Genomic DNA, 13,338 nt, shown 5'->3' with positions numbered 1-13,338 from the left:
AGTAACTGCCAGTGCATGAACCGTTGAGCCTTGCGTTGTACACACATACACACGCGCGCGCGCACACACGCACACACACACACACACACACACTTGTGCACATATATATGCGTTGGCCAGTTTTTCGCTCCATCCCCAACCTGTGCAACAGAACTTCACCTGACAGTTTGTGGCGGAGGACGAAAAAAACAAAACAAAAAATAAGTTCTTTAGAACTTTCCACACGCCATCTCAGTGACGCATGCTCAGTCTGAAATCGCGATCTGCTGACGCCGGGCGAGTCTGAGAGTGGTCAATACAACCATAGCTGGTGCTTGCGCTGCCACGCATTCGGAACTTCCACGGACATTCGATCAGTGAATGACCATGGCAAATCCAAAAGTGTTCTTTGAAATAACTGCCGATAATGCACCACTGGGCAAGATAGTTATGGAGGTTAGTTTATTGTTCATTTCATGTAGGGATTGTGTTTGCCTGTCTGTCGCTTCCCTCGTCTCTGCACATTGATCTGCATAAATTTTGTTTCTGTATCAGTGCTCGTTTGTGTCGAGATCTGCACAATTGTATGAAATTTGGGCACTATGCGGCCCAGACAAACTGTTCTTGATCATCGCTCTTTTTTTTCTTCCATTGAATAAAAAAAGTGTCCAATTGAGCAGGCTGCAATCGATTCATTGATCGTAAGCTGTGCACCCACCGATTGGAAAGGATAGAAAATGGACTGATTGGTTATACTTACGGGCCAGGCCTATATATCAATATCCGTTTTTATTCACATTAGTTACCATAGTATGTGTCAGGCTTTTGCCAGCAGTTTGAGGCATTCATATGACTTAAATGTCAACTTGTAACAGTGCTAAGTGCAAGGATGATATTGCCGGCTGGCATTGAAGATTGGTCTGGAACTGGAAGTGAAAACATTTGCCACCAAAAGCTTCCTTCATTCATGATTCAATTTCAAATCAAACAAGTTGTTTTTTCAACAAAACAAAAGTAACCGCTTGGCCTAAAAGTTCCTGCAATCTCGGTTAGACGGGACTTTCTTATAGATTTGTCAGTTACGCAGTCGGTGCTATCACTGATTTCAGTGATTAAAGTAGGCTACGTGTTGCCGAGATCTGCCGGTGCTTTTTATTTTATTCTTATTTTTTATTTATTTTATTTTATTTTATTTTATAGAAATGGGGTATGGATTGACAATTGAATGTGATGTCGCCGACAACGGCTGTAGCGACGCTACTGCTATGTATGAAAACACACACACATACACACACACACACACACTTCACCATGCTTTGCTATGCCGATCCATTCGCGGCAGCAGCTTGGGGAAACCTTGTTCGGTTCGCCAACGGAATAAACCGATCATTTTGACCAATAAGATCATCACGAGAACCCGATCTGTGACGTAGAGTGGCGCGAAAACCGTCCCTTGTGTGTGCGATTTACCAGACGACAGTTTTAATTGGTGACAAATCGCTGTGACGTCAACGCCGGCACTTATTTGGCAAGTGTCGCGTGACAGTGTAAGAAACTGTTAAAGAATTGATTCCCCAGCTTCGTCCAGCATATCGGTGAATAAAATATGAATCTGGGAAGTGATTATACGTACGTTATAAGCCTATTTCAGTTCGTTGGTTTCAAGGCTAATTATTTTTGTACAGGCAGTGACAGACCATCGGTCGAGGTTAGATCCACACATTATTTTAATTGGTGGATCTAATCCTGACGAGTTCAGATGTGACTATTTTAGTGTGTGTCGGCACCCGGTCGGATTTAGATCAAGCACACAAATATTTTTTTAACGGCTTCTACAGAACTAAAAAAAGCACATAGAAATTCGACAGGCGTTGTATTCCGTCACATACATTCTGACAAAAGTTACTGACTGTGCGAATAAAACAGGTATGCCATTTGTCTACAGTAATGCCTTGAGAACCAAAGCAGGTGATTGAACCGGTCGGAATTAGATCACTCAACCCTAACTCAAGATTTTGAAATCAAAATGCAGAGATCATTATAGTGTTTTACTCTAGGATTAGAAATCCATTCTAAGGTGAGGAGGGATATAGTGTACGTTGTACAGCATAGGCGTTAGTGGTTTATGAATTTGTAGACTTCCAGAAGTAGGGTATTAATACAATGTATCATATCATATCATATCATATGTCACAATTTTTAGGCTTTATCAGCCTTTTGCCTGATCATAAGGACTTTATTCTTTTTTTCTTTTTTTTAATAACTTTTTATAGTGCTCAGTTACTAATGTTATGCCTATGGCTAGCTTCCTTATTGGAGCGTTGTTCATAACTTGCCAACTTCCTCCCAAGACGCTTGTCTGCTGATACAGAGAATCCGTGAGGGTCTGGTTTGTTTCTTCTAAGTTTGACTGGTAAATCAAACTGAGCATCTGGTCATTTGGATGAGACGATATACCAAGGTCCCGTATGCAGTATGGACTTGACTCTCAAGGTTTGACTAAGTGTGTTTGGTTATGCTGCTGGTCAGGCATCTGCCTGGCAGATGTGGTGTAGTGTATATGAATTTGTCCGAGCGCAGTGACGCCTCCTAGAGAAGTGAAATTGAATTGTAACTGTTTTGGTAAACACAGACCGGTAAAAAAATTAAAATGTGACTTTTCAACTGATCTTCTGTTTTGAACAGTTCCTCAACATCACCACTCAACATTACAGTATTCTCTCTCTCTCTGTGCATCTCACAATGCCCTTCCCTACCCCCACTCATATATGCATGCATACATACACATACTTATGCAGATCTGAACATCTCACTCACACATAATCATGTCTTACCACCTCTCTCTCTCTCTCTCCCATTCTCAAAAAAATATATTAAAAAAAAAAAAAAGGAGGAGGGGAGGGTGAGCAGATGCCTGGCCTGCCAACATGCTGGTCAGGCCCTGAGAGCCTATCAAAAGGTGAATAAAAGAGAGAAGAAGATTAATATAAAATGAAGCAATCAAGTAAAAAATAAAAATAAAAATTGAAATAGACACGTAAAGTCCAGAATAATGCAGGCCACCCGGTTTGGGTAGAAAAATACAGAGTCCAGAATAATGCAGCCAGACTGATAATGAGAAAGCCAGAGTATATCCATATTAAATCATTTTTAAAGTCTACTTTTGCTTCTACTACTTTTTCTAGGTACGTTTAAAAGCATTCAATAAAAACTAGCAATTCTGGCATATGCTCTCACTGATGGGTTTCTTTCCAAACACCTTTCTCCAAAATAAAAAAAAATCAGCATGTTGGAAGTTTATTTCACCCAGTGTAGAGAGGGGAATGCAGCAGACAAGGTGAAAAAAACTGACTGGTTAAAAGTAAAAGAAAGGTAAAATTCGGAGGGAGGAGCAGAAATTCTGACTTGAAAGAGCAATTTGAGGCTGAGCAGATATGTTAACATGATTGAATTTCTGTTTCAGTTACGGGCTGATGTTGTTCCCAAAACTGCTGGTGAGTGAAGCAACATTTCTGGCTGAAGTTTGCTTGATACATAACAGTAAACTACATTTTAAAAGTAAGAGCAGAATGCTTGTCTGAAGGTAAGGCATAACACCACCACCATAATAATGATGATGATATGAGGGTAAAGGACAAAAAAACACACCAATGTTTGATTGTAACATGTCGCATTGAGACTGAATGCAAAGCTCAGTGAGCTTATCAGAATGCTTCAGTGAATTACCAGGAAATAAACATTGACTACATATCAGGTTCCAAGATGGGTGGGGGCTGACAGCAAGGATACAGAAAGCATGCCAGGCACCTGGCAGACTGCGCTAAAGTCTTGAAACACAGATGTAATATATGCCCCTGTACCAAGCTCAAGGTGTGTTATGCAGTAGTCCTCACTTCACTGCTCTCACGGCTGCGAAATGTGGACCTTGTACCACAGGCACATTAAATGGACGAGTATTTCCACAGATGTTCCCTGCAGTCATTAATGTGGATATGCTGGCAGGACCGCATCATGAAACAAGAAGTCCTGGACAGAACCAGCACTACAAGCATCAAACCCAACATCCCCCGGGCCCAGCTTCAATGGTCTGGTCACGTCATGCACATGGAAGGATACACAATTACCAGACAACTCTTCTTTGAGGAGCTGGCGCATGGCATTCACCATCAGGGGTATGCCCAAAGAAAGTACAAAGATATCCTCAGAGCCAACATCAAATGGGCAAACCTTCAGCCTCTGCAGCTTGAGAATTCTGCGGCTGACATAAGTTAGCAGTGGCATTCCCCTCCATACCCTCCACTCCTGCAATCCCCTTCTCTACCCACACACATCCCCTCTATCCATAGAAAAAAAAAGTCTGGACATTCAAGGGAGACCGCTGCCAGCTCCTTGCAGCTGCTCCAGATTGGTGACACAGAGCTGCATCTGCCCCTGCCTTGCCAGCTGGTGTTCCATGTCCCACATTCAGCTGAATGTGTGCTTCACACTTTGGGTTCAAAGCTGCATGCATGTCCACTGATGATGGAACAACACGTTATCCTCAGTTCCCGAGAGACAACCACAGATTCCTCATTCAGACAGCATGAGGCAGTGCCACAGTCAGGTCTTTGGTTCCTGCTGTCCATCTTGAGTGCACATGACACAGGACATGATGCTAGCAGTGACAATGAAGTACTAACACATGATCAGTGCCATGTGATATGCAATTTATTTGGTCATTGCATGGCCAAGACAGATGAAACATAGAACAGGTTAGACCTCTTGCAAGATGCCCAGTTCTCATTGGGCTGATGTGATTTTCTGTCATTTGATCTGGAGATACAATAGTTATCATTTTTTGTAATATTACTGTTATGAGGCAGTGCTTTATGGATTGCCACCTTTATTATGTTAACAAGATGTGTGCAGCAAACAAAACCCTTATTCAATTGATTTGCAGAAAACTTCCGTGCCCTGTGTACTGGCGAGAAAGGGTTTGGCTTCAAAGGATCCAAATTTCACCGCGTCATCCCTAAGTTCATGTGCCAAGGGGGAGACTTCACTAATGGAAATGGCACTGGAGGCAAAAGCATCTATGGCGATAAGTTTCCTGATGAAAATTTCACCTTGAAGCACACTGGACCAGGTGTATTTCTAGTCTTTGTCATGACATTGAAGAAACAAAAATGTTGTTGCCATTTGTATTAGAAATGTCACTTGATTAATCAGTGCTACAGCATTTGATCTGAGTTACTTGCTTTCTATCTACACTCTGAGATCTTTATGCTCATCAGTCCACACCAGAGAACTGACAATTCCTTGACACAACAAAAAATCCTTAGGTCAGTGCTTTTTCTCTAATTTTAACCCTGCAGCAGTTATCTTACAAACTGGCACATTCATTAACAGCAGCCATTTTTATCATGTTTGGTAAATGTGTATAAACAAAGTTAGTCTGTTTCTCTAATCTGTGTAACAGCCATGCTTTGGTAGTCCATGTGTTTGTGTGTTTTTATGTGTTTGGATGTGTGAGTGGTAAACTTTAACAAATTGATTTTGTCTGTAGTGTAAGTACTTTGTCAAGACCAAATTTGGCTAAAAACCCCACAAAAAAACCAAGTTCTTTTCACACATGTCAGTCATGGCAGTGCACAGCCAGAAAGGGCATAGGAAGCAATGAATGTCTTTTGTATTTATTGTTTATTAATTTTTGACTTACTTGTGTAAACAAAGTGAGTATGTTTTAACCCGGTGTTCGGTTGTCTGTGTGTCCGTGGTAAACTTTAACATTGACATTTTCTCTGCAAATACTATGTCAGTTGACACCAAATTAGGCATAAAAATAGGAAAAATTCAGTTCTTTCCAGTCATCTTGTTTAAAACAACATTGCACCTCTGGGATGGGCACAAAAAAACAACAACAAAAAACGAAGCCTAATTATATGCAAACTGCATTTACTGTTATATTTATATTTTTTGTATTCTCTAAACTTGGCACTTTGATCTGATATTCTGACCCAACAACAAAAGCAGTCATTATTATCATTTTCTGTTCAAACAGGAACTTCTTTTGCTCAGCATGGAAGTTTTATTTATTTTGCAAACGTTTTTGGTGCAGATAGTAAAAAAAGGGAAATTACTCTGTAATTAATGGTAGGGGACTTAATTTGCTTTAAACTGATCTTTCTCATCTGAAACATTTTATTTTGAAATTATACTCAATACATAAAAAGCTTGGATTTTTTAAAAAAGTGTATCACAAGTACAGTGAGTCTTGAAGGCCTTGCCTCTCTTGTTAGTTTAAGTGTTTGCCCTTGCAAGTCACCAGGGGCCTTAAGCGACCCCTAGACCGTGGCTGCAAACATTCAAGTATTACAAAAATCAGTCATTCCCACCCATGTAAATATTGTTTTGTATTAATGTCACAATATATGAATGCCTTGAGGTTCTTGTAAGTGAGGTGTGAGCAAAGCATCAGTCTATACTTAGATCATATATATCTACATTATTATTAGGGTAGGTGTACATCTGGTATTATTGTATCATATAAAACTTGCTTCCAGTATTCCTGTTGGTGTGGAGGGGGTGTTTTTACAAATGTCATATCATGGGTGATTTTTCTTGTACATGAGTATAGGTTTGGTTCATCACTTATTTAGCAGAAAATAAGTTGGTCATTAAAAAAAAAATAAAAAAAAAAAATCATGTTTTTCATGTTCCTGAACACAAAAGGAATTGTATGACTTGCAAAATTAAATTTTGAGGGGAAATTTTTTATGTTTCAGGGGTTCTGTCCATGGCGAATGCTGGACACAACACCAATGGCTCCCAGTTTTTCATCTGCACGGAAGCAACTCCATGGTTGGTATTTCTCTCTGGGTTTGTGGATGCAACTCCCATGGTCAATAGCATGTATTATGTATAGGAGAAGGCTTTTACTTTAAACTCTTTACCTTATTATTAAGGCAGCAATATTCTGTTTTGAGGGATGTGCATGCTGGATATGTTTTGTGTTTCTGTAGCCCACAGAATACTGCATTCATATTTTGGTGTCATATACTGTACCAAGTCAAACTGATACAAACTAGGCCCATTGGTTTGCTGTGTTTGACCTCGGGAGTATAATACAAACTCCCTATACTGATCACAGGATTTTTAACATGTATATTTGATGTGCTTCACTACCCAATGGGGATTAAAGCACTAACAAGTCTGCACATTTATCAACCTTGAAGAAAGGGGAAGGAAAGAAGTGTCCACTAGGCTGGCTTAAAACCCTCAAACATTGGACTAAGTCAAGAACTCTTTACTTCATATTACTTTGAAGGATTGGTCCTTAGTATTTTTAAGTGCTGTCACGTAATTTGTAATGGTGGTCTGTGTGTGAACTTGCACTTAATTAAACATAGTGAGCATTTTGATAAAATATACTAGGTATATCCCCAGAAGTGTAGTTACTTCTGTTGAACATTCTTTAATCATTTCCAGATTTATTTACCTGTGCAATTTTTTGTGTAATTTGTGCATACAAGACTTTGTGCATGCCAGTTTGCAGAAACAGATTTCAATACAGTTGGTACACCAAGAACATTGTTTTGGCTAGTCACAGGATTTTGAAGTGGAGAATATTGTTGTTCCACAAGAACAAATTGGAGAATAGGCTTTGGGCTGACATATGATCTGGTTTCACGCGAATAAAGTGGAGATAAGTGTTTGGACCTGTGATCTGGTTCCACAAGAACAAAGTGGGGAAAAGACAGTGGTGGACAGACCTGTGATCTGGTTCCACAAGAACAAAGTGGGGAAAAGACAGTGGTGGACAGACCTGTGATCTGGTTCCACAAGAACAAAGTGGGGAAAAGACAGTGGTGCACAGACCTGTGATCTGGTTCCACAAGAACAAAGTGGGGAAAAGACAGTGGTGCACAGACCTGTGATCTGGTTCCACAAGAACAAAGTGGGGAAAAGACAGTGGTGCACAGACCTGTGATCTGGTTCCACAAGAACCAGCTGGTTACTCTTTCCCAACATGGCATTCCATGTGTGTGCTACACAGTTCAGTTTCATTTTCAAGGTTTCAAAGCTAGCAAACTGATCCACATACATGACACTGTATCTACTGTAAAATTATTTTTATTTAACAAATTTACACATACAATGATGATATAACAACAATAAAGTGATATGTGTATGTTTTGCAAGTAGTGATATCATCAAAGCTGTTGAGCCATATTTTCGAGACCAAGATATGACTTTCTTTCAAAAGGGGATATCAGTGCTTGAACATTGCTGGATCAAGTGCATTGACGCTACACATTATTTTGAAAACCTTCATTATGTTCACTGTGAAATACACATGGGGAACTGGCTGTATGATTGTTCTAATGCCATCATACATGGGTGTCAGTCTGAATTGAGAGGGATCCAGCACAAATTCACATACATGCAGTTATGATTTGTTAATGCACTTAGGAAAGCGACTAGGAAAGCGACTGTGAACCAACACTTTAGCAACTTCTTCATCATCCATTGGCTGAAAAATGGAATGAGTTTGAAGACTTGACGGAAAGAAAAGAAAGGATAACATGAACAGTGAACACACCTGAAGTACAGATTAATTTTGTTCCATAACATAGGAATGGTTCTTGTATCTCCCCTTTCCCCTCCTCCATCTACTAATACAATAAAAACCCTGTCTTCTTGATACCAAGCTGGGAATGTTTTGAAAACAGGATATAAACATAAATGTTTTTTGATCATTTTGTGTTGTGCAGGTTGGATGGCAAACACGTGGTGTTCGGGCAAGTTGTAGAAGGCATGGATGTTGCGAAGAAAATAGAGTGTTGTGGTTCACAAAATGGGAAGCCAACAAAGGTCATCGCTATCGTTAACTGTGGACAACTGTGAATCAAATGCAATTAGCCGTACAAAAAGCAGAATGGCAGTTTGCAGCAAGATTGATTTTTATGTTAGTCTGGGGTAAAGCTTTTGAATTCAGTTCGTTGGTTTAAACAGTCACAGCTTATTTGAAATGTGTTCTTGTGTTGAAATGTGTTCATATTGAAAATAGTCAGTCACAGTTTATTTGAAATGTGTTCATATGTTGAAATGTGTTCATATTGAAAATAGTCAGTCACAGTTTATTTGAAATGTGTTCATATGTTGAAATGTGTTCATATTGAAAATAGTCAGTCACAGCTTATTGAAATGTGTTCATATGTTGAAATGTGTTCATATTGAAAATAGTCAGTCACAGCTTATTGAAATGTGTTCATGTGTTGAAATGTGTTCATATTGAAACTAGTCAGACTGACAACAGGAACACTGAAACTTGTGATTCTGGCAGTTCATAAACTACTCAGGATATGTGGGTTATATCACTGGACTGTTGATGGTGCATTTTGAAAGTTTCTTCACCTGGTCAGTTGGGATAGTGTTTGATTTTGACCTCGCCATTTTCCTGTCACAAAGTAGAGTTCTACAAGATAAATTGTGGAGGAGGATTGTTGATTAATGTCTTGTCATACATTCTGGTGATTGTAGACATTTTGTCAAAGCATTATTTTTCATATTTGAAAACATTTGTGCTTGATTACAATTGATGGAAGGTGCATAAGCTGGCAATCAAATGTGTTCCCATTGTGATAGTTTAAAACTTTCAGGCCTTTTGTGATTTAACTCTTTGAGCCCTGCATCTGAGCATTGCTGTGGCGTCAAAAATTGTTTGATTAAAATGGATGTCGCGTTCATACATGTGCATGAAACGCAAAGAAAGGGAACTAACTTCTACAGTATTTCTGGATGTGTCCACATGTAATTTGAATGGAAAACAGTGTATTTTCTACGTTTTTTCTGCATTGAAGTTCTCAGTTTCATTTCACAAAAAGCACTGTTTACTGCAAGTCTTCCTGCTTTCTCACACAGATTATTTTGTTACAGTTAGATCATCATTTACTAGTTGCAAGAATCATGTCATATTTTGGCATGGCTTTGGCCGACTGGTAACTGACTGCGTTTTTTGTTTGTTTGTTTGTTAGTTTTTTTTTAATTAATAAAACAGGTCTCAAGCTTTTGTTCTGAAATAAAACAGACACCAGTTGGACTTGGAGGAGACCTGATTTGCATTATATATATTGTGCTTATATGGGAAGACTGGCTGAGAATGCGTGTGATGTTTTCCGTTTCACCAGCATTGCTCTCATGTGTGTGAACTTGTGTGTACTTGTACTTGGAAATGTCATTACATCTGTGTGTCAGTGAGTGTGTGTGTATGCATCATATTGTGTGTGCTGTTTCATACAAGGTCAGGAGAGGGACAGTATTAGTGTGGATGTAGCGGAGGGCAGATATTTATGAAACCCAACCTTTTGCAGTAATGAAGCCTTGTGGATCAAAGTGGAACATTTTTTTAAAAAGTTGTCAAAGAGATTGGGGCGGGTTTGGTGACAGCCTTTCAGGCAATGACAGAGTAATTGGGATAAGGCATGCCAGTGTCTTGAGAGTTCAGATGATTCTTAAGTTGAACAAACACTATGCAATATCTTCACACAGCTGCAATCTGTCATTGGCCAAAATCCGCTTTCATTCCATGTTTTGTTGTAATTAGCATTTATACATCATGATTACTAACATTGTGCTGCATTCAATAATAAGCATGATCTGTTTTTCACTCATTCCTTATTCTATCTGCTTTCCCGCTTCATTCTAGAGATAGCAGTCATACGTGTAGAGTTTTGTTCACTGAGGTGGAACTGAGAAAAACAACAAAATAAATAAGGCCCTCTTTTCACACTAATCCACATCACTTCTACCGAGACACACGGGTAAAACAGACCACATTGAAATCTGAAAGGCAATAACAATTCACAATAAGTTTCAGTTTCTCAAGGAAGCATCACGCTCAGTTTGATTTTCAAACGTGGTGGAGAGGGCGAGAACTGACAGGATTCAAACCCAAACCCTTGATCATGGATTCGACACTGCATTGGCAGGAAAGCGCGTTAACCATTCTGCCACCTTGTTCCTTCACAAAATGATGTTGAGCCTTCTATCGGCAGCTATGTACAACTGAAGAAAGTGACGCAATGATAACCTTGCATCACATAAACACTAACCAAAAACGAAGTCAACAGTTGCACAACACTACCAAAACAAACCGAGTGGTGATAGTTGCCACAGTGAGTGACTGGTGACAAAAATCTTAACATTGAATTGTTACTGAGGATAGTTCGAATCCTTTCCATCATTTGATTCTTCTTCGTTCGTGGGCTGCATGCAACTCCCATGTTAATTCGTATGTACATGAGTGGGCTTTTACGTGCATGACCGTTTTTACCTCGCCATGTAGGCAGCCATACTCCATTTTCGGGGGTAGTCACCTGATAACCCCTGGCATTATCTTCCAGGCAGCACCCAGTCAACCTTCCCGCTTTCTTGAAGACCTATACCTTTCAGTTGTACACTGACTAACGGCAATCCAGTACGTGTGTGTGTGTGCACGTGCACGTGCACATGCACGTGTGTGCATGTCTCTGACAAAAACCGCAGGTGACCTAATTAAAAGCCATCCAATTGGTCGGTTTTTCTAATTTGTTTCATCGCTCTTCTTTTTATTTTTTATTATTTATGCTGCAGAGGTTCCCCTCTGTTTTATTTAATCCTAAGTAGTGTTTCGTTTTGGGTGATAGCGTCAGATTTACTTGTAGAGCAAAGTTCCCGTTATTCAAATTAGTGGAACTGTTCGACCCTAACATGTAATTATTATGTCATCTTGATTACATTACGAAACCTTAATTCGATGAGAAAGAGTGAGAGACAGTGTGTGTGTGAGTGAGTGGGCAGGGGAATGAGGTGAGGGGGAATTATAATGGGTGTTTGTGTGCATGGATGGATGTATGTAGGGAGAGGGTGGGGGAGACACATATGTGAGTATGTGTGTGCGTTAGAATATTTTTTGGGATAATGATATTAATGAAATTTGGTAAATTGATTTGTTAAATATGTTCTTTTTAAATCATACCTTCCCTCAAATCAGAATTTCCTTGTGTTGCTCTGTTAATATTTTATTCAAATGGTTGCGAAAATGTCAGTACAACAAACAGTTAATCTGACAATAAATGGTTTCAGTCAGTCAGTGTGTGCATGTGCCGGTGGGTGAGTGTTTGATTTTACGACCATGCTTACGAAACTATACAGTTTAATTTTCAAGGTGGTGTCAAAGCGTGCAGACTGATCCGTGTTCGCCACATCTGCTGGCGGGGGACACGGAAAACAAAGGCAGAAGATGCCTGCCCTTTGTGCCAACCCAGCGTGCAATCAGGCCTTGACAGCCCATCCTAGGTTTGTGTGAAACATTGACAACATTGAACCATAAAATAAATTAGTACATACATTGAAATATTGAAGAGGGGTAAGATCACATCCCAGAATTTAAATATTGGGCCGCTAAAACGAAAATATGCCGCACTCGCTGAATCCGCGCACACCCACCCACACATCAACACTAGGGTGCAAACATACACTCTCTCTCTATCACACACACACAGACACACACACACACATATATATATATATATATATATCCGTATACATAGGCAATTTGTAGTATTCCTCGATCAGTATTGGTGAAAAAGATTTTGTTTTTCCACTTTTTTAAGTCCTCGTGCTCTTGTGTGGTTTAATTATCATATTTATTGTCTCATGAGAGGCGCATAAAACCCATTTCATGGGGACTGAGTTTGCGCTATATAGGTGCAATATATATATATATATTTTTTTTTTTCCCCCCATGTTTATGTAATTCTGTAATATATAATGTATATTACAGAATTACATAAACACGCATGCATCATCAGACACGTACATATAATACACAAAGAACATAAATACGTAATGCAGTCGTCCTCGATCAAGTAACCTCGCTTTGGCTGACTGATTGGAAAAGTCTTAATTTCTCTGGCCCCGCTCAGCAACCTTCTTTATTGTCTGTAAATTAATATTCCTCGCTCAATTCAACACGATAATGTGTAAGTGGATTCCACGAGCAGTACGTACGTCGACCAAGCCCATGCAGTCGAGTTCCTCCACCACACTGCCACGCACCCCCTTCATTTGTCGACTCTGACTTCACAACCCGGGCTGAAATCGCATTAGATAGATCGACATAAAGTTCTACGTCCGTGGGCTGCAGTATGGCTGAAACCATAGACATAGTGATAAGAAACTCTAGGGAGAGCTGGACAGTACAATGTCTTCAGAGAAGAAGCCCCCCTCAGTCAAGTGTTTCGGCCCTTAACTCCTTACGCTCTAAGGGGGCCGGGCTGCAGCCACGTCATGACTCCTGGATGCCCTTGTATTGCCGCCTTTTCTTTCTTTTTTCCC

The 13,338-nt window shown here is 39.8% G+C and overlaps 1 protein-coding gene across 1 annotated transcript; it reads left to right on the top strand.

Annotated features, from left to right (window-relative positions):
* Positions 1–284: 284 nt before the first annotated feature.
* Positions 285–10,066, top strand: LOC143290023 (peptidyl-prolyl cis-trans isomerase-like). Its single transcript, XM_076599358.1, has 5 exons — positions 285–435; positions 3,443–3,473; positions 4,919–5,104; positions 6,744–6,819; positions 8,733–10,066. Exons 1-5 carry the CDS (start codon positions 361–363, stop codon positions 8,863–8,865), a joined length of 501 nt encoding a protein of 166 aa, XP_076455473.1. The 5' UTR covers positions 285–360; the 3' UTR covers positions 8,866–10,066.
* Positions 10,067–13,338: the final 3,272 nt, after the last annotated feature.

This window comes from Babylonia areolata, chromosome 1 (assembly GCF_041734735.1).
Source record: "Babylonia areolata isolate BAREFJ2019XMU chromosome 1, ASM4173473v1, whole genome shotgun sequence".
NCBI lineage: Eukaryota > Metazoa > Mollusca > Gastropoda > Neogastropoda > Buccinidae > Babylonia > Babylonia areolata.
This window is presented reverse-complemented; position numbering and strand designations above follow the sequence as displayed.